Below are 27,248 nucleotides of genomic sequence, written 5' to 3'. Positions count from 1 at the left end.
TAACCATATTGAATCCCCAATAGCAAGAAGTAATCAAACTCCAAATTTTGAGGCAGTCTTTCGGTTAGTCATTTAAGACCATTTTAGATAAGTTTAGAAAAAAAAAGTAATCTCACTCCAGATATACCTAGGTCATTTTAATGTTTGCATGTTCATTATTTTTGTTTTTTAGGTTATTGTTTTAGCACCTGCATTTGGTAGTGTAGTTTTTGTAGAGATAGAATTTGTGCTGTTGAATTATTTTCATAGCAATTTGAAGTACTACTCCCAGTTAATCTTTTTTCATTCTAATCCAGTTTGTTAAAGGACAGAATGACCTAAAAAAAAGAAAGATGCAATCTAGGAAGATTTTTGTTCACATTGGAAATGGGACATTTTTTTTGATAATAAGAATAATGCCAAGTGTTTTGCTTAGCAGCAAAACCATTTCAACATTTCCCTTATCATCAATTTACAAGACTTTTAAACTTGGCTTTTGAAAAATGGTGATTTAAAGTTGAAAGTAGCAGAAACTTTCATGGTACTTCCGTGATGGAGTGTAAAAAGTATGGTCCCTGAATTCAAAAGACCTGGGCTCAAATATTTTTTATTTAGTCCCTCTGTGACATTGGACAAGTCACTTAATATCCCTGGGCCTCAGTTTCCTCAAAAGTAAGATGAGTATTTTGGATTAGATGGCCTTTGAGGTTCCTTCTACTCCAGATCTCTGATATATGATCCTATAGCTCATCTACTAAATGTATATATGTTCGACCTTTGTTTCTTCACACCTTTTATCATATGGGTAGATACCCAATGTATATCTTTCACACTTCCTTCTGGAATAGAACTTTGAGTATTCGGTCCAACCTTGGTTGGTGTTGGGCTTTTTTCTGGAATGGAACTTTTGAGTATTAGGTCCAACCTTGGTTGGTGTTGGGCAATGTACCCCAAGTCAATTGGTGTCTTAATGTCTGGGTTAGACCACATTCCAAAGCCAGTTGACAAATGGTTTGTGATTGTCTGTAGTTTTAAACCATCTTCCCTCCATTTGCACATGCAATTTAGAATTAATTGTAACATTCTTTATTAGTCCTTTGTTAATTCTAAAAATATGGATTGGTATTTTATATCAGAGATCATTTTATGGTCTATTTGATGTAGTTATATCCTGCTTTTTAAGTAGGACCACTGAAAATTTTTAGAGCACTACATACGCCTGCTTTCTTTTGAAAGGCACTTTTGTTTGGAAATTTTTAAAGTCTCCAGTCTTGTTTCAGTCATTTCTTCATGCTTAATCACCACAATTAATACTTATAACTGGATGTTCGGTGTTTACTTTAATTTGATCATGAGGTCTTACAAACAAGAAAGCTTCAAGATTAAAATTACTATGCATCAAAACCTTAAGTTCATCTTAAGCATTTTCTTTTATTTTGCATTTTCTTATGTAATTTGTTTTTCATTCTCTAATTGCTTGGGTTTGTGGACGTATCCATGCAGTATTTATGAGATTCAAACCTTGTTTTTTTAATCTCCTCTCCACTTCTTTCCCAAAGAATGATTTTCAGCCTGGTAGTGGACGATCTTTACGAAGAACGCAGCGCAAGCGCCAACATGCTTATCGAACGCGTTCTACCATAGAACATAATCCACAAGAACCGAGTCAAAATGGCCAGGATGGATCAGAAAGCTCCTCAGAGGTTAGACGTCTTCATGTTCTTTTGTCCTAATGGTGTAATTATTAAAACCATATGTTTTCAATTATTTACATCTTGAGAGCCATTTATTTCCTATTTCTTTCAATCATTTTCTTCCCCCAAAGTCATTTTTCCCCCAAAAAATGTGACATTTCTTAGGTTACAGCCTTAATTCAAGCCTTGGTCTATCAGAAGTGGCCTTCTAATTCTCCCTGCCTCATGTCTTTTCCCTCTCCAGGCCATTCTTGACCCTGTCATTCCCTTACTCCATAAATTCCAGGGGCTACCCATTATCCACTCCTTTGTTTGAAATTTAAAGTCTTTCCCAGCCTGCCCCCCAAGATCCCAGCCTACTTTTCCAGCCTGATTTTATATTGCTATCCCTTTGTTATTCTTTGCAGTCTTGCCATACTGGCTTCCAGACTACATCCTCAGGCATGCTCCATCTCCTTTCAGTTGTACCGATTATCCCTTATTCCTTGAATGTGCTCCCTTTTTGCCTCTGCTGCTTGGAATCTTGGATTTTTTTCACATTTCATTTCAAGCGCTGCCTACTCATTACCTGTCCTGATCGCTCCTCCATTCCGCATTCCCCCAATCTTGTGAGCACCTTCACTCCCAAATTTCCTTATACTGATTTTTTTTTAATTTTTTATTTAATTTGTTTCCTTTTAGTTTAAAGGATTCAATTCCACAATTCCTTGAGTTTCACATTTTGTCCCCATCCTTCCCCTCTCCCATGGCGGCATATAGTCAAGTATAGGATCTGTAAATACTTTCATATTATACATTAGTCAGGTTATAAAGACGGATTGTATCAGATGGAATGAAAAAATGGTAAAGAGGACATACAGCCAAACAAGAGAAGGAAAAAGATCAGGTATTTTGCTTCCACCGGGATATAAACTCAATTCTTTCTAGTTCTTTCTCTGGATGCACATATTTCTCTCCATCATGAGTCTTTTGGGATTGACTTACATCACTGCATTGCTGAGAAGAGTCCAGTCTATCAAAGTTGGTCATCACACATACGTTGTGTCTGTAATTGTGTACAAATTTCTCCTGGTTCTACTCTTCTCACTCAACATTTACCTCAGCATATTTACCTCTCCAGGTAAATATGAAGACCGTCTGCTCCTCGTTTCTTATAGCACAGTAATATTCCATAACATGCATATATACCACAACTTGTTCAGCCATTCTCCAATTGATGGGCACCCCCTTAATTTCCAATTCTTTGCCACCACAAAAAGAGCTGCTATAAACATTTTTGTACATATGGGTCTTTCTCCCACTTCTATGATCTCTTTGGGATATAACCCTAGGAATGGTATTGCTGGGTCAAAGGATATGAAAATTCCAGATTGCTCTCCAGAAAGGCTGGATCAGTTTACAACTCCACCAGCAATGCATTAGTGTTCCAGTTTGCCCACATCTTCTCCAGCATTTGTCATTTTCCTGTTTTGTCATTTTTTTTTTAAAGCAATCGGGGTTAAGTAACTTGCTCAAGGTTACATGGCCAGTTATTTCTGGGTATGATGCTAATAAGTATCTGAGCCCGGATTTGATCCCCAGGTCATCCTGACTCTGGGGCCGGTGCTCTTACTTGCTGAGCCACCTGGCCACCCCTGAACTTGAGAGATTTGTTGCTGATTTTCAGAGATTTCAAAATCAGGTAAGATTATAAAGTTTTCAGGTTATAGACCTAATAAATTGACTTTAGTTACTGATAACATCCTAGCTCTGCTACTAATAGGATGATAAGTATTACCTGTGTGATTCTGGGCAAGAGTGATTTTTCTGTCCTAGGTAGTTTTCTAATCATTTAAGTGTGTTCTGAATCTCTGGTACAGGTCTAGTCATTCCTTACCACCCCAAACCTCCCTCCTCCTCAAAAAGGAAAAGGGTGGTAAATAAACATTTCGAAAAGGAATCAGTTGAGTCATTTTTCAGTCATGTCTGACTTCTTTTTGAGCTCATTTGGGGTTTTCTTGGCAAAGATCCTAGAGTAGTTTGCCATTTCTTTCTTTGGCTCATTTTACAGATGAGGCAACTGAGGCAAACAGGGTGAAGTGACTTGCCCAGGGTCACACAGCTAGTAAGTGTCTGAGGCTGATTAGAAAGATGAGTGTTCCTGAGTATAGGCCCAGCATTGTGCACTGCAGTGCCACCTAGCTGCAAAGAAAAGGAAGGCTTGATAATAAATTTACAGTATGAGGGTTTTTTTTAAGTCTTTATTTAGCATTCCTGTGAGGAAAAAGGCAGTGGCAGGCCCTGGTGGTGAGCTATGGTTAGTTCCTGTTAGACAGTCCCCTGACTGTCCCCTGTTAGACAGGCCCCTTGGTGATGAGCTTGATTATCCCTTCTGGTTCTTCAAAACTGATGAGATTGAGACTCTGACCTGCCTTAGAGCTGAGCCAGGAGATACCACCTTGAAGCAATCCAGTGAGGAGGCTGCTGGGGGGCCAGAACCCTCATTAACCATGTCCCTGGCTCCAGCCTGTGTGGAAGTAAGGTAGGAGTGGTGACAGGGCATTGGCTCTGTGGGATTATGTGCCTCCTTATTCCTCTGGCAGGAGGACCTGATTGAAAATTTGAAAACTGGGGAATAGAATCACTTTAGTAAAAGAAGGAATATTCATCCGAAGATAACTGCTCCCTCAGTTCAGATGGGACAAGCAAAAAACTCTTAGGCACGTGAATTTGCAACAGATACTTTGCAGAGCAATTTGACTTAAAAACGAGGTACATAAATATAGCGTGGAATCCTGCTCATGCCACTCTTTGGTCTTAGGCAAGTCACTTTACTTTTTTTGGGCCTTCGTTTCTTCCTTTTTTAAATGATCACCCCATGAGCGTCTTCATACGTCTTGCCCTGGGTATTGTTTGTGGTACTTGCTTCATGTGTAAGATTCCTGGTTACAGCTTTGGTAAGAAAACTCTTAAGGTAGAGAGTATTAGCCTCAGACACTTGACAAGCTTACTAGCCGACAAGCTTACTAGCCGTGTGACTTTGGGCAGGTCACTTAACCCCAACAAAAAACAAAACAAACAAAAAAAACCCCACGCAAAAATAAACAAATAAATAAATGAAGGTAGAGAGTATTAAAAGGAGGGCTCCCCAGGTGGTGAGAGACCTTGAAACTGACATGAGGCCAGGTCGAAGGCACTATATGTAGATGCTTAGCCTGGGTGACAGGATGTTATAATAGATACTGTTAATATTTGGAGGGATTAAAAAAGGGATTAAATTTATTTTGTGTGATCCTTGAGGAGGGGCAGTAGGTAGGAGTTAGGATATATTCAAGGCAGATTTGAGCTCGATGTAAGGAAAAACTGCTTAATGATTAGAGCTATATTGGCTATGTGTGGGGGTATTGGTTAGACTCTGGTCTCTGGGGGCCTTTCCACCACTGAGATTCTTTGATGGTATCCCTTTTACCGTTCTGGAATGGCTGCTTTGTAGAACAGAGTTTTCATATTCACTGCATTCCTTCAGCCACTTTATTATCAGACTGTTATATAGTTGGTTCTGTTTTGTATGTTGCCAAAAGGCTTCCAAAATTATTTATTTGTGACAATTATTGAGAATATTCCTAGTTGATGATAGGAAGAAACTGAAATGCAAATGGTATTAATGAGTTATGACATGAAATACATACTATGTGCATGTTTTCTCTTATTTGCATTTTTGTCTGTCTGGTAGATCCTTAACTGCTGAGTAAAAGTCATATGTAGAATGATACAACAGAGGATAGAATAAAACCAAACAGCTTTTTGTAAGTGACCCGACATTTTCTGGAAATGAGGAAGTATGACAAGAAGAAACGAAGGTGACACCTTTAACAACTATGAATAGATCCTGCCCAAAGGATAGTGGTGTTTACAAAGATGAAATGTGGATTTTGTGTTGCAGAAAATGTGAAAGTGTTTATACAAATGGCATCAGTGCAATTAAAAATGGAACAGTAAACTGGGAAATGGTCTTTGCAGCAGATTTTTTCAGTAAGGGTCTGATGTCTGAAATAGAGAATTGATTCAAATATGTTGGTAGAAGATTGATAGTCAAAGGATATGAATGGATAGTTCTCCAAAACTGCAAGCTGTCAACATAATATGAAAGTATAAAGAAATGGGGAAACGACATGACAATTTTCTTTCTTCCTCCTTCGCCTTCCTTTCTCATTTCTTTTTGCCTTTGCTTTAAACTTTATTTTTTCCCCGCACATTGTGATACTTGTAGCTTACTCTTCAGCTTCATTAATTTATTCTTTTTTAATGTTTTGTTGATGATTCTCTTCTTCTCACTGTCACTTCCCAATGCCCCCAACTTTTTCCTCCTCCCCAACATACTTTGTAACAAAGGACAGTCAACCAAAACCAAGGAACACCCTTGCCATATCTGATGGCTTATTGTGCTACACCTATAATCACCCACTCGACTGTAGGACTTATTCGTCCTCGGAAGTTTTGAGTTATCTCTTTTAAAAAGCTCTATTTCCTCTGTGTTATTATGATCATTACTTCACTCTGTTTCACTCTGTTTATAAGATCGCTTCCCCCAGCTTTAGAAATCTTTATATTTGAAATGTTTTGTCTAATAACTGGGTATGCATTGATTAGACACCTAGTTATTTTTAAAATAATGAAGTTTGAATTTAAGAATAGATATCCTTGGGCTTAGGCTTAAGAGGTATACTTCAGATTTAAAGTATTGAAAATTGCATCTTGTGACAGTTGCTTATTGAAATTATAACTTGTGCTTAGTTATAAGCATGTACTAAATCCAGTCACAAAGATGCATAGAAGAAATCTTGCAAATATTTAAATAGAATGTTGTGGAGTTTTCCTGGGACACAAGTTGTTCAGTACTTGGTTTTATGGTCATTTATGTTACCAAGTGATATGCGTCCCCCCAGATCACCAAGCTATGCAAAATTGAGCAATTAAAAACCACAGGGCTTATGGAAAATATGGAATTGGTGGTACAACACAGAACCTTGGTCAGTGGAATTTTTAAAAAGAAACCTAATAAAAATGGTAGCACAGTTTGATACATATAAAATGGTTAGGAACTGTATAAATACCACAATAAATATTGGTGACACCCATAGTCTTTGGCTGCTGCTCATCCTGCTCCCTGATTCCCACAGGAGCCAAGATGGCAAAGTCTTAAGCTGCTGGGGGATTCAGGACTGAAGGGGGAGGGGTATGAATCAACGGCCCTTGGCCCAGAGCTCCTACTGCATCAGAAGATGTACAGTAAATATGACACTGTCTCATTCCTTTCCCAGGCTGCACTCCAGGCTTTCCCTATCATGTCCCTGAGCCAGGTTGCCCTTCTTGCAAATGTGGACTAAGTTTTGACATTTTATCAACTTCAGCCAGTTTTGAAAAAGTAACCAACTTGGAAATGCCAAATTTAAAATCTGTAGAGAAATGCAAGGCACACAGAGCTGCCCATAATCGTGAATAATTATGATTGATTATCTCCCAATCTCTGCGAATTATCTCCCTATAAAAAAAGTATTAAGACAGTGCACTGAGAGCACATTCTCCAATCACCTCCAAATACCTGTCTGTGTAGGAGAATAACTCCTATCCCATTTATTCATTTCAGTGGAAGCAAGAACACAAGAATTTTTTTTTTTTTAAGCAATTGGGGTAAAGTAACTTGCTCAAGGTTACATGGCCAGGTGTTTCTGGGTGGATGCTAAGGGTCTGAGCCCGGATTCGATCCCCCAGGTCATCCCAACACTGGGGCCAGTGCTCTTAGTCGCAGTGCTACCTGGCCACCCTGAGAACACAAGAATTTTGATAAAGTCAATTAAAGTAGCATGTGTGTGATACTTTAAGAATGACCTAATTAAAGAGACACTAAAGACATTGTTCCAATGTTCCACCCTGGTATAAATGAATTTTCATTGATAATATGTGAAGTTACTAAAAGCATATCTTAGTATAAGTCAATATTATGGTTAAAAGTCCAAAAATGTGCCATCAGAGCCTAATAATTTGTTAAAATATATTAAAATAATATTAAACATCAATTCAAGAATCTGAAGTCAATTAGATAAGTCCACCAATAAATGTGATACTTAACCTTGAAAAAGACTTAAACTTTGATTGGAATTGGGCATCTTTAGGGTTGCAGCTTGGGAGTTATTGTGAAGTGATGGCAGTTTTCTACGTTCTCGGTATTGAGTCTAATGGCTGAAATCTCACATAAGCGAATGTGAAATTGCCTTGTGCTCCACAAGTTCTCTAATATGTAAGTCACATTGGAACAAATGGGGGTTTTCCACACACGCACTATAGCAGAACCACCTGAGCTAACCTAAGCCAGACAGTGAAGACTTGATTTCATTTTGATTGCAGGAAGAAGAAACTGGAGGCACTAGTGATGCATCTGCAGATGATGTTGTTGCCGAGTGGCAGATGGAAAGCTCCTCTAGGTACTTGTGACTGTGCTTCTTCCACATCCTTCTTCAGTTTGGTTGAAGATAAGTCCTGAAAGTTGCATGAATCTGCTGAAATACAAATGAAAATAGCATGTGTCTGTCTCAGCACTGCACATGGGAATCGTGTTTCGGTCTCAGACACCTTGGGAGTAATATTTGAGATAATACTTAGATTGGTTTAGAAAGTCTCTGATCAGAACCTGTTTCATCAGCCAGTCACACTGCTATGTGGAACCTCTTAGCTGCCACAACTTCTTTTTTTATTAAAAAGCATCTCACTACAAATAATTTCAGTAATACAGTAATACATTTTCTCCTTCTGCTGGCACAAATGCCCACCATGTATACATTTTTAAAATAAGCATGTCAAATTTAAATGAACCAAACACTTGATTTTTGTTACTAAACTCTTCTGCACATTTGTTTTATTCGCAGTGATTCATCAAGTGATTATTCTGATTGGACAGCAGATGCAGGGATTAACCTGCAGCCTCCAAAGAGACAAACCAGACAGACAACACGGAAAATATGTATCAGCTCTGAGGAGGAAAATTTGAAGGATGCTAAATCACTAGAAGAAAAGAAAAATAAACCAAAACAGACAAGAAAAAAGGTCTGGAATTTGAGGGCTGAGTTTTTTGGTCTTGCATATGTTTTGAGTGCTAAAAGACTAAATGGATTTAAAATTCACTTTGTGATAACATGTAACCTAGTTTTAGAAACTGGGGTTTTTTTTTCCTGTTCTCTAAAGGCAGTTTTTATTCTTTGGATTATTTTAAGTTGTCATGCAGAGTTATAAAATATTCAGATAGTGTGAATCTTTTCTCTAATAGTCTGGAATTTATGTAATTTTTTTACCTCTGGAAATGTAGCAGAAGTAAGTTGTATTATACATAATTCCTTTATTATTAGTTTTTTTTGTTTCATTTAAATTTTTTTTTTTGTTGTTTGGTGACAGTTTTATTTCTAATTTTTAGCTTTTACTGGTAATGATGTATGATCCCTCTATTTCTTTGAATCTGAAATACTATAGTTAAGCATTTTGTTGCCTCTTTCATTGATAGATTGAGATGTAGCATCAGCAAAAACATTGTTGATTGCACTTTATTTCATGTACTATCATAGAGCAGAATTGCTTGTATTTAAGATAGAATATATATTTAAGAATGATTAGTATTTCTTGATTCGGTTTGGCTGGCACCTGAAAGACTTGCATTGTCAGGAAAGTTTTTTTTTTTTTTTAAAGCAATTGGGGTTAAGTAACTCGCTCAAGGTTATATACACGGCCAGTTATTTCTGGGTGTGGTGCTGAGTATCAGAGCCCAGATTTGATCCCTAGGTCATCCCGACACTGGAGCTGGTGCTCTTACTTGCTGTGCTGCCTGGCTGCCCAAGGGAAGTTTTTATTAGTTCTTGAAAGAAAATGTTTGCAGATGAAATGTTAGGATATATTCTGGACCAGCTATGTTTAATGTTTGATATGTTATTGTCCATGTATTTCTGATTATAGATTTCTCAATTTTATTTTTAAGAAACCTAGTGGACTGCCTGCTGTAACAGGTGAACCCAGTGAAGAGTGGCTTGCACCCCAATGGATCTTGGATACCATCCCACGCCGTTCCCCATTAGTTCCACAGATGGGAGATGAGGTGATTTTCATTGATTGCTTTGCATAGTTATGAAAGCTAGTCATTTTTTTCTCTAGTGACTTCACTTCTAAGAGTTGAATTGAGAAGAGATTTATAAGTTTACAGAAGAGAACAAAAGGAGAGGCAGAAAGACTCAGAAAGGTTTGAAATTTGCACTGTGAATTTACAAAGAAAAGCAAGATTTGGACAGATTTGGAGTTTCCTGTACAGTTCTCTTTTTCTATTCTTCGGTGTATATGGAAATGCCTATTTTATTTGGTGTTAGTTTAGAATAAGAATTAAAAATTTGTGTTTTTTTTTTCAAATTTAAAACAGCAGCTATTGCAATTGATCCTAAATGCAAGTTCTAATTCTGGAAGACTGGCATTTTTCAGAACATCATCAACTTAATTGGAAAAGTTCTAAAAAATAAAAAAATACTACTTCCTTTTGGGCATTTTATTGAATAAATTAGTGAATATAGTTAACCATATTCGGAATTGGCTAGTACAGAATTTATAAAATCTCTTTAAAGAAGAAGTCATAGCACTTAATTTCCGTATGAAAATTGTGATGTTATTGCTGCGGCACCACAAGGTTTGTGTAGTTTCTCCCCCACATTACCGAAACGTCAGTTTAGATTGCTGGCAGGTCATTCATTGGATAGGAGAGACATTCTGTTGCCTGAAGTGTAATTAAAGCCTTTCTGCCCAAGCAGAACTTTGGGAGAGCTTAGGCTCTGCTGGCTTGGAAGATTTGGGGTTACTCCCACATGGTTAAGAGACAGCTGAGGACAACTTTTGTTGAACAAGGAAACGTTGAAAGTAGCAGTACTTTTGCAGTGTTAGAACCTGTTTGCAAGACTGCGTTTACAAAATTAGATGTGTCAAAGTACCTAAACACATATTACATCTTGGCCAAGCATCAATTTTCATTGTTTAAATATTTTGTTTAGTGCAAAAGGACCTAAGGACCCTATAATTTTTTGACCATTTTACAAATACTAGCATAACTATTGGTTTTCTTAATGAGAGACCTTGTTCCACCTCCAGGAGAGTTGATATCCTGCTGGCTGATACACTATTATAGGAACCAAAGCCTTTCCATTTTGGTCACGTAGGAAGACATTAAGCTGTTGCAACAAAGTAGAAGAGTGGCTCATAGGCTTTTGTCAGAAAAACCAAAGGAGGGGGCCAGCAGAGGTGGCAATATCATGTCCAAAGGCAACAAGAAGCATCACTGAATGGGCTCCTTGATCATCTTGATTTGCAATTCTCATGATGCTTTGGGAGATCCTTGAAGATAGTGATAGTTTTTGTACCAACATGTTGCCAAGGTTGAAGAAGTAGAGAAATTCTATGAAGAACTTGACAACTTACTCCTAACCAGTATTTTCACTTTTTAGATTCAAATTTTATTTATTATGAACTTAAATATGAATATTTTACCTTAGTAACAAGTGCCCTTATCTCTGTCCACTTCCAAACTGTTTTGGTACTTTTCTGTGTATTTTTCAATATACGTTTCATTTAATGTTTCATTCTTCAGTTCTTAACCTTGGTATCTCAATTCTCCTCTTCACTTGTAACAGATGAGTACAGACGAGGATATTGACACATTGGCTGTGTCCTTCCAACCGATTCCACATAGTTTGCTACTTGGTGACATCAGGGCAGAGATAGACATAGGGGACTGTGATGAAAGACATGTTGAAATAAGTGGTTTGGGAATATATAATATAGAGGGGAAATGGTTGAAGATTATTCAGCATCCCCCTCCCTGCATACTATGCAGACTTTCTTTAGGAAGATTTCCCCAAAGCCCTGAGTATAGCAAACTCCAAATAACTTAAACAAAACAAAAATGAAATGAACTCTTATGTTAGAACCCCAAAATGACCGATTATTGATGTGGTAGTTATTTCTGAATTAGTTTTCATTATATAGCGAAATCAACTGATCAGAGCAAAGGTCAAATTTTAAGATCAAGTTGGATCAAAGATTAAAGATTAAAAAGCACCCCACACAATCCTAGCATGCCCTATTTGACCAAGCTGCTGTTATTAGTGCTGTTTCTGTGATCAAGTAGATGTTTAATAATTGCTGATCGATTCTGAAAAATGAGAAATAGATGAATGTCAGAGCTAGCTTTATTACCATTACTTTGGCAAGTTTAACTGCTTAACATTCACAGAGACCAAAAGAAACCACTTTAACCAGCAAACACTTATGTCTCCTTACAAAAAAAAATGGCAGCTAAGGATAAAACTAGATGAAAGTACAAATTCAGTGGTGGAGAAAATGAGTCTGTAGAAACTTTACATTAACCTCAACTAAGCCATTTTGCCCCACGAGCATTTTTTTAAGTGAAAATTAGAACAACAAACTGACCTTCTAAAACATATCTATAGGAGCTTATTCACATAATTGATAATAATGTAAGAACCACATTTGGGTCTGTCAGTGTGTTAGGTGGAAGTAGAAATAGCATTCAAGGAAATCAAGGTGGGAAAATAAACTGGACCTGACCCAATATGGACAGAAAACATCCCTGCTAGAGAGGACATACTTTCAAGCAATTTAGGTATAGATTTTCAAGATTTCTCAAAGAGGGGTAGCTAGGTGGTGCAGTGAATACAACAGCAGCCCTGGAGTCAGGAGGACCTGAGTTCAAATCCAACTTCAGACACTGAACACAACTAGCTGTGGGACCTTGGGCAAGTCACTTAATCCCAATTTCCCTACCTTCCCCCCTCCAAAAAGCAAAAAAAAAAAAATATCTCAAAGGTGAATTCTAAAAGGACAAGCATGATCATGGTATTACTATGCAAAACAAACCTGGTGTGGTGGAGATTATCCAAAATTGTTTACTACTGACTCATGTGCCTTCTTCCTTTACATTCTGAATTCTGTTCTTTTAGTTTATTTTGAACTATCCGGGTAATGCAGTTCCAAACTGTATAGGTCCCCGGAATCAAAAATTAACACGTAAATTGCCCTTAGAAAGTAGTAGCCTCTACATAACTTCTGTAGTGTCCTGATTCATACTACTGGGCAATTGACGTTCTTCATTGGATTCCGTCTAGCTGTCTTATACATGAGTGAAGCCTCATCCCCTTTATTACTATGAACATAGCAAATGTTCGTTGTTAATGGTTGTGTGTTTGGAGGATTGGCTTTATATTACGCTTTGCAGATACTGTTACAGGTAGTCGTGTATGGAAATCTGACTTAATGAGCATTCGCTTCTAGAATGGTTGTTAAATGGCTTGGCACTATCTTGTCTCTGTCTTCGTGTGTGTGTGAACGATTGCTGTTACCTAGACATTAAATCCTTTAAGTCATTCCGTTTTCTTTTCCTCCTGTAGCACTTCTGTGCCAAGGGTGAGCGCTGGAACATTTTTGGTGGTTGACACAAACAGAAGATGGTGTTTGTCAGAGCGTTTGGGTGTATGGAATTTCGAAATGACATTTTATTTAATAGCTTTCTTTTCTCCTTTAGCTTATATATTTTAGGCAAGGCCATGAAGCTTATGTGCGGGCTGTAAGAAAAGCAAAAATATACAGTGTTAATTTACAGAAACAGCCATGGAACAAAATGGACCTCAGGGTAAGCTTACCAGGTTCACGAACCTCTATCTTTGAAGTACCCTTGCAAATGAATTAAATAGTTTATTACCTTGGAAGACTCTTGCAGTAGTTTCCCTACTTCCAGCTTCTCTCCCTTCCACACGGCAAGGTAAGCAGTAGTTGTAGAACACTGTCACTCTTACACACAGAATGTGCAGTGGCTCCCACAGCCTTCACCAGCTGGACTCTAATCTACTTCTGCAAGCTGAATTCCGTGTTCCTCCAGTTCATGTCCTCAGCGTCCCCAGTGAACTGGTAGACTAGCTCTGTGTAACATTCTTTCTCCTTTCTTGCATTTATTTGTAACCTCCTCTCTCCTCCCATGCATTTATTTGCACCATTCTTGGAATATATTTCCTGTACCCTCCCACCTCAGAGAAGTCCTGGTTATATTTCAGATTTAAACTGTTGTGGGGGGAATTGCTGGATTTGGGAGTCAGGAAGACTTGAGATTAATCCTGCCTCAGACACTTACTAGCTCTTTGACCCTGAGCAAGTCACCCTTTCTCAGCCTGGCTTTCCTCATCTGTAAAATGGGGACGATAATAATAATACCTAGCTCACAAGATTGTTGTTGTTAGGATCAAATTAGTTACCATGGGTGAAGTGCCTAGAGTGCAGTCCATCTGTGTACATGTTTTATCCCCTCAAAAGTGCTCCTTGACGGCACTTAACAGTAGTTGTTGAATTTCCTGACTAGTACTCACATTTAAAGAGCTTGTATTGATACATGCCAGGCACTGTGGTTACAAGTATTGGGTTTCCAAATGGAAAGCAAGTAAGAGTAGTCACTCCCTTCAAGGATTGGGGCTGGCTGGGCCCTGCCAGCCCTATCATAGCCAAGGACTTGGGCAGAGGCAGATTCTAGGCTAGTGGTGGAGAGAATGGTCCACGTAGAGTTGACATGATACGGAGGGGTCTGGACAGTGACATGGCACCCAGAGTTGAATTGAAGGTGGTGTGTCACATTTCCATTTTTTAATTTAATTTTTGTAGTTGTCATCTGTTTTTTTTTTTTTTTTTTTTCTTCCTGGCCTAGTGGGAACATCAGCAGTAAAAACGGGAGTTCAGAATTGAGGAGCGTTTAGCTGATGGGAGCTCGCTTTCTTAGAGCCTTGTGGGTTTGCATAGTGCTTCAAAGATAATGTCTTCATCCTCACAACAACTCACAAGTTGATGCTGTTACTATCACCATTTTACAATCGAGGAAGTTCAAGGTTATATCATTAGAATGAACCTCGTGCCCATTTCCAGTAATAATCTTGGATGTTTGTGTGGTTCTGCTATTTTACTAAGTATTTGCAGGATAGGATATATTTGACAAGTCTCGACAACAGTTTGGATGTGAGGAGTGAGAGAAAGAGTGAAGCATCAAGGCTGCCCCCTAAAGTTGGGAGCGTGGGTGAATGGGAAGATGTGGTACCCTCCACAATAATAGGGAACTTAGGAAGAGGGAAGGGCTTAGGGCACAGGGGTGGGGAACCTGTGACCCCCTCAGTCCTAGGGTGTGGCCTTTTGACTGAATCTGTTTTATATAACAAATCCTTTTATTAAGGGGATTTGTTCTGGAAAGTTTGAATTGACTTAAAGGACTGCACTTGAAGAATTAGAGGGCCACATATGGCCTGAAGGCCACAGGTTCCCCAACCCTAGAGGAGGAAAGATAATGAATTCAGTTTTGGACATGATGAGTTTGAGGTGTGTATGGGGCTTTGAGTTAACATCTGCCAGTAGGTGGGGGAAGATGTGAGACCAGAGGTAAGGAGAGAGGTTAGAGCTGGATAAATAGAATCATCTGCCTAAAGATGGTCATTGAATACATGAGTACTGATGAGGTCATCAAGTGAGATCACATTGAGGGAGAAGAAAGCTTTGTGGAGCACCCACGGTTAGCAGATATGACCCAGAAGAAGATCCACCAAAAGAGGCTGAGAAGATGCTTTGTATGTCACTGATACATTGAGTATCTGTTGAATTGAAATCAGCCAGTTTTTCTTATGAAGACGAGATAAGAAGAGGCATATTTTATTTTATTTTATTTTTTTATATTTGAATATTTGATTTTAAAACTTTCAATTCCAGATTCATTCCCTTCCCCCCCTGCCACCCACCCCCACTGGGGAGACAAGCGGTTCAGTATAGGTTGTACATGTGCGGCTAATGCAAAACAATAACATAGTAGATGTATTATAAAAGACTGACTATATTTCCCTCCCTCCTATCCCACCTCCCACTTGTTCTATTCTCTACTTTGATCCTGTCCCTTTTCACAAGTGGGTTGCTTCCAACTTCCCTCCCCCCCATCCTGCCCTCCCTTCCATCATCCCCCCTCAGATCCCCTTCCCCCTCTATTCTCCTGGAGGGTGAGATCCCCTATTTAGTGTGTATTTCCCTCCCTCCTCAAGCCAGATTCAATAGGAATAAGGTTGACCCATCCCCTTTTGCCTTCCTATTCTTCCCCTCCATTGTAACCATTTTCCCTTGCCTCTTCTGTATGAGATAGTTTGCCCCACTCTGTCTCTCCCCATCTCCTCTCATTATATTCCTCTCTCACCTCTTAATTTCACCTTTTAAGTATCATCCCTTCCTGTTAAATTGGTCCCGTGCCCTCTATCTATGTATACCTGTAAACGTATATACACACATTCACATATGTATTCATATGCCCGCATACCTTCATATAAAGACATATACATATATACACACACATATATATATTTCTAATCCCTTCAACTACTGAGAAAGGTTTCATAAGTTACAATTATTGTTTTTCCATGTAGGAATGTTAATAGTTCAACTTTGGCCAGGTGGCTCAGCGAGCAAGAGCACCGGCCCCAGTGCCGGGACGACCCAGATCAAATCCGGGCCCAGACACTCAGCACCACACCCAGAAACAACAACCGGCCATGCAACCCCGAGCAAGCCACTCAACCCCAATTGCTTTAAAAAAAATTGTTCAACTTTGATAAGTTACTTATTATTTCTTTTCCCTGTTTACCTTCTCATGCTTCTCTTGCTTCTTGTATCTGAATGTCAAATTTTCTATTCAACTCTGGTTTTTTCAGCAAGAATGCTTGAAAGTCCTCTATTCCACTGAATGACCATATTTTCCCCTGAAACATGATACTCAGTTTTGCTGGGTAGGTGACACTTGGTTTTAATCCCAGCTCCCTTGACCTCCGGAATATCACATTCCAGGCCCTTCGATCCCTCAGTGTAGAAGCTGCCAGATCCTGGGTTATCCTGATTGTGTTTCCACAATATTCAAATTGTTTCTTCCTGGGTGCTTGTAATATTCTCTCCTTAATCTGGGAATTCCGGAACCTGGCTATAATATTCCTAGGAGTTTTCTTTTTGGGATCTTTTTCAGGAGGTGATCGGTGGATTCTTTCAACCTCTATTTTGCCCTCTGGTTCTAAAACATCAGGGCAGTTTTCTTTGAGAACTTCCTGGAGGATGCTTTCCAGGCTCTTACTTTGGTCATGGCTCTCAGGCAGTCCAATAATTTTTAAATTATCTCTCCTGGATCTATTTTCCAGGTCAGTGGTTTTTCCGATGAGATATTTCACATTGCCTTCTATTCTTTCATTTGTTTGGATCTGTTTAACAGCATCTTGATTTCTCATAAAGTCATTAGCTTCCATTTGCTCCAATCTAATTCTGAAGCAATGATTCTCCTCAGTGAGCTTTTGAGATTCTTTTTCCATCTGGCAAATTCGGCTTTTTAAGACATTCTTCTCCTCATTGCCTTTTTGAGCCTCCTTTGACATTTGAGTCAGTCTGTTTTTTAAGGTATTATTTTCCTCAGTCAGGCTGTTGACTCTCATTTCATAATTTTCTTGCATTGTTCTCATTTCTCTTCCCAATTTTTCCTCCACTTCTCTTATCTGCTTCTTAAGGTCCTCTATGGCCTGTACCCAGCTTGTATTTTCCTTTGAAGCTTTTGGTGCAGGGGTTCTGACTTCACTGATTTTCCTCCTGTTCCATGCCTTGCTCCTTCTTATCCCCAAAATAGGAGTGTAATGTTGGAATCTTCTGTCTGCTTTGTTTCCTTTGCCTGCTCATTTTGCCACTCAATGATTTGAATTTTGGGCTTTTTGCCACAGTAGGACTCTGCCACCAGACAGGGGAGTTTTTGTCCCAAACGCTCGGGTTTTCTCAGCTGCCGGAGGTATTAGATGGGTGCCCTCTCTGAGGTCTCCACACGCTCTGGCAAGCTGGACACACACCCCAGGACCTCCACCCTAGACTGCAATCCAGATCCAAGCAGGTTAAAGCAAGAGCGATGACCCCTCAGACTGGTGCTTGGTCCCCCTACACTGCAGGCCAGGAGCTGAAGCCGCCACGTGGCGCTGGCAGGCTGTGCTCTCAGCAGTTTCTCGCCCCGGGGGTAAAAGGCATGCACTCCCACTTACTGGGTCTCAAAGTCCAGACTGCACTGGCCTCTCACCTTGTCCTTTGCATCTATGTGTTGATAAATATGGAAACGGCCACAGCTGCTGCTGATCTGGAGTCCCTCTGGCAGGCGGCTGGTCAGGCCCGCCCTGGGGCTAAAGCCTCGGCGTGGTGCTGGTGTTGCGCTGGCCGATTCCTGCCGGCCTGCCGGGCTGTTCTCAGCGGGAGGTTAGCTTCTCTGTGTCATTTTGTGGGTTCTGCGGCTCCAAAGTTTGTTTAGAGTCCCCTTTTTACATGGATTGGGGAGGGACGGTATATTTTATTTTAGTAGTAGGAATTTGGAAGGTGAGTTCAAGTGAAGCACATGGGGTGTTGGGCTGTGTAGTTGAGCCTGCCTCTGCACATTTAGAAGCAGGACAAGAAACTGCATTGAGTTCTTTGGACTCAACTGTGTGCTTTTACGCATGGACAAGATTCCTCCTCAAGAGTTCTTTCTAGCCCTATGATAGTAGAAGAGGGATGATTTATGGCCTTTCTTTATGATAAAATAAAATGTGTATGTTATGCAATTATATCAAAGCATATTTCTTTGGTCTCCTCTGAATAGGAACAAGAATTTGTGAAGACTGTGGGAATCAAATATGAAATTGGACCACCTACACTTTGCTGCTTGAAACTCGCGTTTCTGGATCCCATCTCAGGCAAAATGACTGGAGAATCTTTTTCCATTAAGTAAGTAGCACATTGTGGTCATGGAACCTTTTTTGTCAAATTCAGCGATAAGGTTTTATCAAATCCCTTCTTCGCATGCAGCAGAGAACAGCTCCTGCTGTTCCTTAGTTGTGACGTATTAGAAGAAATTCCCCAGACAGTCCTAGCCTTGAGCTCTGTCCCATCTTACTGTAGACGTGTAGAACATTGATGGCTCTCCTTATTCCTGGTGGCTTTTATTTTCATGGCCAAATTTTGAATTTTTAGCAACTTAATTAGAGCTTTAAATTCTGTTTAATGTTTTGCTAAACTTTTATCTGACCCGGTAAATTTATTTATATTTTTGCTTATTTTTTTTTGGAGGGCACTTGGGGTTAAGCGACTTGCCCAAGGTCACACGGCTAGTTTTTGTGTTAAGTGTCTGAGGCTGGATTTGAACTCAGGTCCTCCTGACTCCAGGGCCGGTGCTTTATTCACTGCACCACCTAGCTGCCCCTGTAAATTTATTTTTAGTGGTAATTTTTGTCAAGCAAATTGACAGGAAAATTTTCTCACTTTTGAATATGTTTAATAAGTTAGGCACAGCTTCCATCAGACAACCCTTGGTATGCCTGCATGTGTGTGTTTGGTGTACCTCATACCTCCAAGGACTTCCCTCGCAAGATACTTGCATTTCCTGTTTCTATACCTTTGTATCTTTATATTGACAACCTTGATATTGATAGGCCTTCAGTGAGTGGGAACATATAGTTAGGACAGAAGAGGCCTTGGCCTTGGAGGCAGGACACCTGTGCCTGTGTCTGTCTGAGAGCAGCTAGCTGGTTCATCTCTACCTGCCTCTGTGCATTTTTCTGTAAAGTGGGGCTTATAATTCTGTCTTTGCCTGCTTTATTAGGTTATCAGAGAAAGAGTTTTTTGAACCTTCAGGCACTAGCAAAATGGGAGTTTATTAGTATTGACTCTACACTTTAGGGGGATAGGGGTTAGACTTACGGATTTCATTGGTATAGTGAACTCTTTGGCATCTCACTGCAACTTACAGGATCAGAGTTGCCTAGGCACTGAGAAATTAAGGGCCTTTCCACAGGGTGTATAGCCGTTGAGTGGTACACGCAAGGCATTATTTATAGAAATATATCATTTTTTTTCTACAAAGGTACCATGATATGCCAGATGTTATCGATTTCCTTGTTCTCCATCAGTTTTATAATGAAGCCAAAGAAAGGAACTGGCAGACTGGTAAGTAGATTTTGGCCACCTTTTATGGATAGTACTTTAGGGCAAATAAATGGGTTCTTTGTTATTGTTGCTGACTAATAGATCTCAGAAATGTATTTGTATTGGAGCAGAAGAGTGTGGTATTAATGGTGATAGCACAAATGTCATTAGCTAAAACTTGTACCAGCTTGTTATCTCCATTGCTTTTCAATTTGCGAATGAAGAGTTAGTGAAAATGAGCGATATGTCTGAAGACGGGAGAGTTGGCACGAGATGTGGCCAGCTTGCTGGCATTTGCAACAGAAGAAACTTGAATGAAATCATAGGCTTCTCTCTGTGACATAATTTCAGAAACTTAGCTATTGCACCCACATGTTTTTTTTTTTGCTTTTTGGAGTGGGGAAGGTAGGGCATTTGGGGTTAAAGGACTTGCCCAAGGTCGCATGGCTAGTTTTTTGTAAGTGTCTAAGGCAGGATCTGAACTCAGGTCCTCCTGACTCCAGGGCCAGTGGTCTATTCACTGTGCCATCTAGCTGCCCCATGCACCCACATTTTCTATGGATCTAAACCCATTAATTTCTGTCAGTCTTTTTTAGATCTCTTCATTTTTATCCTCTGCAACTTATAACGTTATTAACAAGAAGATTCTGTCGCTATACCACCTGTTGTGTAATTTGAATGATTTTCAAACCAGAAATATTGTCATTCATCTAGACTTTAATTGGTGCACTTTCCTTGTATTTTCAGTCTTGATTTTGTCCATTCTCAATATTTCCAGGCTGAGGAATCTTAAAATGTAGAGATTCATATGACCTAAAATACAAATGTCTTTAAATCTTCTAATTCAGGAGTTCTCTTAGCCTTTCTTGGAAGATGCACTCTTTTGGCAAGCTGATGAAACCTCTTGATTACTTTTAAGGTTAACTTTTTAAAAATTAGTAATTGAAGGAAATCCTGAATTTCTGTTAGAGATTAGTGAAAAGAAAAATCTAATTATTTTCCTATCCAAGTTTATGGCCCTTTGGAAATGTTGAATGGAATGGGACCTGTAGATCCCAGGTTAGGAGCTCTTGATGTTACCCAACCCTTTCTTTTCCCAGATTCATGGGCTGAGAACCAAAAAAGTGAATCGGTTTCGACTGTACTCCTGCAACAGCTCTATTGTCCTTGGGTTCATCTTATTAACCGATCGCTCAGTCAGTCAGCATTTATTAAGCACTTGCTGTGTGCCAGGAGCTGTGCTGAGCACTGTTTTCTTTTCTCTGGAACTTCTTTAGTTCTACTGTTTCTTTTTTGAGTTGGTATAATCAAAGCTGCCCCATTTATTCCAGGTGCAGATGAACCCCTATTTTTATATAATCATACTTGATAACAATAATCATGTCATGTATTTTATTGACCTTTCTCAACACAGGAGAATCTTGGGTTTGTTGTTTTTGAACTTTTTTTTTTTCTAACTCTTCTCTGGTTACTACAGACTTTTTGGCTTACGTCAAAGCCAGTGATGAAAAAGCAGATGCGTCTTACCACATTGATGATACCTCCTCATGTAGATCCATTCTGTCTTGACTCCTTTTTTTTTACTTGAAATTTCTCTTGCTAGAAGAGTTGAATGTTAACTGAAATCTTGGTGTATATCCCTATGTTGTCCTTAGTCATTTACACAACTTTTAAATCAGACTCTCCCAAGCCAGGTCCCTCATTCTTTACAGAAGGGGCCACCTACTTACCATGAATACTTTTCCATTCAGAGCACTATCCTATTCATCATTCCAACTTATGAGCCAATTTCCTTTCCTTGAACAATCCTTTCATTCTCAGAATTTTGGCATGAAACCAAATCAGAGAGTTGGGTTTTTTTCAATCTGTATAATTTATGCCCACTTGATTCCCTGAGCTCAAACTTTTTGTTTTATTTCTTAAAATAGTAATTCCAAATGGACATCCACCCATACATAAATATACAAGAAATGTGTGTTTATATATAATCAGCAGCAGACTGTATTGTTACAAATGTATACACATACACACTTGTGTTAATGCATCCATTTCAATGACAAATGCTTGAATTCTACCCAAAGATGCCTGTGATTCCTTAATTTGTGGCAATTGCATTCAGCTGGAAAGCTTTACAATCCTTTACAGTGTGACTGATAGATAGTTTTCACCAAGTATGTGATAATTTGTATATAGTCAGTCACATATTAACCTGTACCTACGCCACTGTCAGTGACTGAACAGGATTAGTTTTTCTTTCATGAACATATTTTTCCCCATTTTTTTTGGAAGATAATGTTTCCATACCTGACATTTCCCAATATACTTATCTTCCCCACCCCCAATAAAGAAACAGTTTTAAGAAAACCAAACAACAAAAGAACCACAGCTTGACAACATAAGCATCATTCCATACCTCCCTGCCTCAGTATAGAAGAAATTATGTTTCTTCTTTTTTTCTGGGCCCAAGATTGCTCATTGCAATTAATTTTAGTTTACAAATTTCTTTGAACCTTAAGTATTAAATGAGTTATGCCACCAAAATGAGAATCAACCTGTTCTTGAATTAACTGACTCCTTTAGTTTAGTGGAAACCAAAGAGAGCAGTGTTGGATTGTGGATAGAAAGCCAGACACAGAGCCAGGACAACCTGGATTCAGGTCTTACTTCTCCTGTATAATGTACTAGCTGTATGACCCTGGGCAAATCACTTAATCCTTCACTCAGTTCCCTAGTCAGCTCTTCTAATCCTATAAAAGTTGCAGATTAATTGTGATCTGAATTAGCAGAGGAAATTTTCCTTACTGATAACTTTCTCCACTGATGAACTCACAAGTCTGCAGCCCTTTCCTCTTAAACCCACCCCCAAAAAAGGAATTCTGGTGTTATGGGGGTATCTGTGGTGTAATGGCAGAAGCACTGAATGTGAAATCAGAACGTTGGGTTCATATCCTAGCTCTGCTATATCTCTCATATCCCTGTGTCACTTGACAACTTCACTTGCTTTGTTCTTACGGTGAGGGTGTTGGGCTCGATGGCCTCTAAGGTTCCATCCAAATCCTAGGATTCTGTGGTCCTATATACCATGGAAAAGATTATATATGTGTGGGATCAGCTCTTTTGGAAAGCAATTTTGATCTGCACCTAAAAAGCTATTAAACTGTGCATGCCCTTTGACCTAGCAATGCCACTATTAGGTCTAATTACCAAAGAGATAAAAAAATGGGGAAAGGACCAATAGGTAAAAAATATTGTAATGGCAAAGAATTGGAATCAACAAGTTATGGCATATGCGTGTAATGGAATCCTAGTCTTGTATTATAAACTTAGGCAAAGTGAAATGAGTAGAACTAGGAGAACAATTTATATAATAACCAAAATATTTTAAAGACAAACAACTTAGGCTTAGAAACTCTGATTATCACAATGATCAACCACAATTCCAGGGGCTTGTGACCAAAAATGTTGCCCATCTCCAGAGAGAGAGCTGATGGACTTGGGGTATAGATTGAGCCATATTTTTTTTCCTTTGGCACATAACCAATGTGGGAATTGTTGTGCTTGACTATACATGCCAGTGTTGGAATGGTTTGGGTTTTTTTTTGCTTTCTCAGTGCAGGAGGTAGGAGGGAGAAAATAAACACCTCCAACGAAATAAAATCTATTTTTTTTAAAGGGGGGAAAGGATTATATCTATATAGTGTGGGGAACATCTAAACTGGAAGATGATATGACTTTGGTGATTCTTTTTGGTCCTTCCCATCTAAAGGGTGAATAGCATGATATGTAAAGAACTTCCCCAGTAAGAGGAAGTAACTAGCTCAGCCTGCAGGAGCTCAACAAAGTAGCTCCATTCAGTGATTATACTTGAGTAAGGGTTCTTGATCTGAACAGTGTGGGCATTTCCTCCAGTGGGCCAATGTCACCTCTTCTTTACCTGGGTGATTCTTGTATGGGACCTCTCATAAATCCTCCTCTAGAATCCCACCCAAGCCAATAGAGATCTTTTTCAAGGTCCTGCGATAATGTTGGGATCATATACATGGTCTTGATGCCTTGCACAGTAATACTCTCTGTCTTCCTCCTCTCTAAAGCTTCCTTCGTACCACTAAGTCCCTATACAGAAACCATGTACTCTTACCCAGCTTACCTAAAGCCTCATTCATGTTCATCTAACCTATAATTTTTTTTTTTTTTGGAGGGAGGAAGGCAAGGCAGTCAGTTAAATGACTTACCTAAGGTCACACAGTTAGTTAAATGTCAAGTGTCTGAAGCTGGATTTGAACTCCGGTTCTCCTAACTTCAGGCCTGGTGCTCTATTCACTGTGCCACCTAGCTGCCTCCTAACCTATAATTCCTAACCAATTTAGTTTTCTGAATTTCTGAGTAATCGTAAATTAGTATAAGGATAGTGTTTATTTAGCGTGTTAGATGCAGGCACAGTGAAAGCATATGTGACATTGGGCAGTGTGACTTGGAGGAGGAATACTCAGTAGCCAATGTAACTGTAATCTGGGAAATAGTAAATTATTTTCAGTATTCTGTATTTAAGAAGATAGAAAAAATATAATTTGAAAAAAACCCTTAGAAATGAATTACAATTCGCTAAAACATTTTAAGATGTTATGGTATGGGAAGGGATAACATTCAATTATCTCAAAAAATGTCTTTGCCTAGAATCCTTTATGGTTCTAGATACGTAGATTTTAGTTTGTTCAATGGGAAACATGAATGCCTTTTAAAGATTCTCTTTAACAAAAATTGTAGGTGACAGATTTCGCAGTATAATAGATGACGCATGGTGGTTTGGAACTGTGGAGAGTCAGCAGCCTTTCCAAGCAGAGTATCCTGACAGCTCCTTCCAGTGTTACAGTGTTCAGTAAGTATGGTGATTACAGTGGCCTTTTATCCACATTTCGTGCCACAGTATATAAATACATGTGGCTTTATAAACCTTCCTGAATATTTTTTATCTGAGAATATCATACCATTATTTAACCACCTAATGGTTGGTCCATTGTGTAAAACAAAGCCCTAGGACTCTGTTTCTTCCTTCCTCATATTTGTCTCTTTTATGTTTTTATTTGTATTAGACATGGATTCTCTTCTTTCTAAGACCATCTTGCTGAAATCTGTCCTCATGTGATTTGATGTAAATGATTAGAGTAGCAAGAAACTTGCAGCTAACATTTTATTTAATTTTGTGATTTGAGGAGTCCTGATGAACACACTGCAGCTTTTTCCTTTTTTAATTTTTCTCATAATTTTATGTCCAACAAATCTGGCATGATTTCCAATCATTCACTAGACCTTAATTTGGGGGGTTTACTCTCTATAGATTGGCAAAGAAGATGTTCCTAACTTTTTGGTTCACACTGAAGATAGCAGGGGAACTTAATTCATAGAAAGAAGAGATTTACAAAATGGATACCCTTTTTTCTTAAAAGCACAATTCCTAAAGTGGCCATTTCTTGCCTTTCTTCTTGACTCAGTATTAGATAGAAATTGGGGTTGAGGAGGTGATAAGGTCAATAGACTGACCCTCATAATTGGAGGTCATTGTCAGTAGCCTTTGTTTCTTAAGGGGTTTACTTTTGTCTAGGCAAAATGATCTCCCATCAAAAATGGCATTGTGCTTTTTCAAATAACACACAGAAGGTTCTATCTTTATGTCTGTCAAAACGAGTGCATATGAATTTGATTTCTGTCTTATTGTTTTTTAATAGTTGGGACAATAACGAGAGAGAAAAGATGAGTCCCTGGGACATGGAACCAATTCCAGAAGGAAGTAAATATCCTTTTGCAAATGCATTTTCCTTCTGAAAGTAACATGGCAGTCCCCAGAGAGTGCAAGTTAATTGTTTCTGATTTATTCTTTCCACAAGCTGCCTTGCCAGATGAAGTTGGTGCTGGTGTCCCTGTATCTCAGGAAGAACTGACTGCTCTGCTCTACAGGCCTCAAGAAGGAGAATGGGGGGCTCATTCTAGAGATGAGGAGTGTGAACGGATTATTCAGGGCATCGATCATCTTCTTACCCTGGGTATGATGGACGTAGAAGACCAAGAGAACTTATTTCTACTCTGTAGAATGGAATCTAATTTCACAGCTTACCTTATTAAATTATACATTGCTTTTTATAGGGAGGAAACGGAATTTTCTTTCAACATTAGTGCTTTTAAATGCCTGGACAAAGTAATGACTGCTATGGTGTTGTTTTTTTTAATTTTTATTTAATTTTAAATTTTTTTTCTTTTGCTTTTTGGAGGGCAATTGGGATTAAGTGACTTGTCCAAAGTCACACAGCCAGTAAGTATGTCAAATATCTGAGGCCGGATTTGAACTCAGGGCCTCCTGACTGCAGGGCCGGTGCTCTATTCACTGTGCCACTTAGCCGCCCCTACTGCTATGTTTTTTCTGATGTTTTCTGGGGCCAAATAGTAAAGGTACCTTTGTCCTCCCCAAGTCATTGTGGCTGGTAATAAGGAGATAGCTCTCCCCAGATTTCTGCCCTCTGACTGCCACTTCTAGTTCAGGTGGGTTTGTTGGGACCAGAGATAGCTTCTGGTTCAGGTAGGTTCATTGGGAGAGATCTTGGGTAAGTCATTTCTTTTATTTGTATGCTTTGCTAAATGTCATAAAGTGTATGACTAAGGAAACATGGAGTTTGCCCACAAAACATCTACAAAGTTCTTTTAAATATGACAGTGAAACCAAATTTTATAGCTTCTCTTTTGATCTTTTTTTTTTTGAAGTATGCTCCACCAAATTATTGTATTTAAGTTTCCATCAGAATGGGTAGATTTTATTTCTTCTAAGCTTATACTTTTACAAGTTGAAAGCAATATCAACTAGTTGTCCTATGATGTAGTCACCATCATTTTTAGGAATGTAGCTGTATCATACTCTCTCCTTGCAAGCATTTGTGAGAAATGGATCTCATTTATTTATAAAAAATGTCATTGTGTTTTTAACATTGCCTTGTTTGATCTTGGTTCTTTGTAGATTTTGCTAGCCCTTTTGCTGTTCCCGTGGACCTTAGTGCCTACCCCTTGTATTGCACTGTAGTTGCTTACCCAACTGACCTCAACACAATTAGACGGAGACTTGAAAACCGGTTTTATAGGTTAGTTGAGTCCTTATAATTTTTGTAGACCATACAGAATGTTGGTCATGTGTTCCTTTTGAGCTAGTTTGATACAATAATGTCTGCATTGTTACAGTATAAAATAAGGAATCGTGCAAAATGATCCATCACAATTTCATCCCATTAACCTGGACCCCTGATTCCCATAATCCAAAAACAAGGTGTATTATTGCACATCCACAAGTGCTTTAAAAGTAACCACTAGAAGTAACTTCTAAAACCATGTTCCTTGGCATTCTTTTCTCTCTTTTTCTACTTCTTGAGAAAGTCGTCTTCCCCGTCCCCATCTCTCCACTTCCCTTCTTCCCCTCCTCCCCCATACCTCTCTAAATCACTTCCTACCTCATTTGGATCTCAAGTTTTGGCGTGCAGGCTAGGATTTTTG

At 39.0% G+C, this 27,248-nt stretch overlaps 1 protein-coding gene across 5 annotated transcripts in view; it reads left to right on the top strand.

Moving 5' to 3' along the window:
• BRWD3 (bromodomain and WD repeat domain containing 3) overlaps window positions 1–27,248 on the top strand; it is a 133,569-nt gene that overhangs the window by 76,582 nt on the left and 29,739 nt on the right. For all 5 annotated transcript variants that reach the window (XM_069062553.1, XM_069062555.1, XM_069062554.1 and 2 more), the window contains exons 21-31: window positions 1,539–1,682; window positions 8,058–8,134; window positions 8,576–8,753; window positions 9,673–9,789; window positions 13,270–13,377; window positions 18,400–18,524; window positions 19,660–19,742; window positions 24,486–24,597; window positions 25,445–25,506; window positions 25,604–25,759; window positions 26,722–26,842. In XM_069062553.1, coding sequence (XP_068918654.1) covers window positions 1,539–1,682; window positions 8,058–8,134; window positions 8,576–8,753; window positions 9,673–9,789; window positions 13,270–13,377; window positions 18,400–18,524; window positions 19,660–19,742; window positions 24,486–24,597; window positions 25,445–25,506; window positions 25,604–25,759; window positions 26,722–26,842 — 1,283 coding nt within the window. The remainder of the gene's footprint in view (window positions 1–1,538; window positions 1,683–8,057; window positions 8,135–8,575; window positions 8,754–9,672; window positions 9,790–13,269; window positions 13,378–18,399; window positions 18,525–19,659; window positions 19,743–24,485; window positions 24,598–25,444; window positions 25,507–25,603; window positions 25,760–26,721; window positions 26,843–27,248) is intronic.

Source organism: Petaurus breviceps, unplaced genomic scaffold (assembly GCF_028583685.1).
Source record: "Petaurus breviceps papuanus isolate PSGF00001 unplaced genomic scaffold, PetGlider_PUasm1.0 90459, whole genome shotgun sequence".
Lineage (NCBI taxonomy): Eukaryota > Metazoa > Chordata > Mammalia > Diprotodontia > Petauridae > Petaurus > Petaurus breviceps.
Note: the sequence above shows the minus strand (reverse complement) of the source record. Positions and strands in the feature narration are given on the sequence as shown.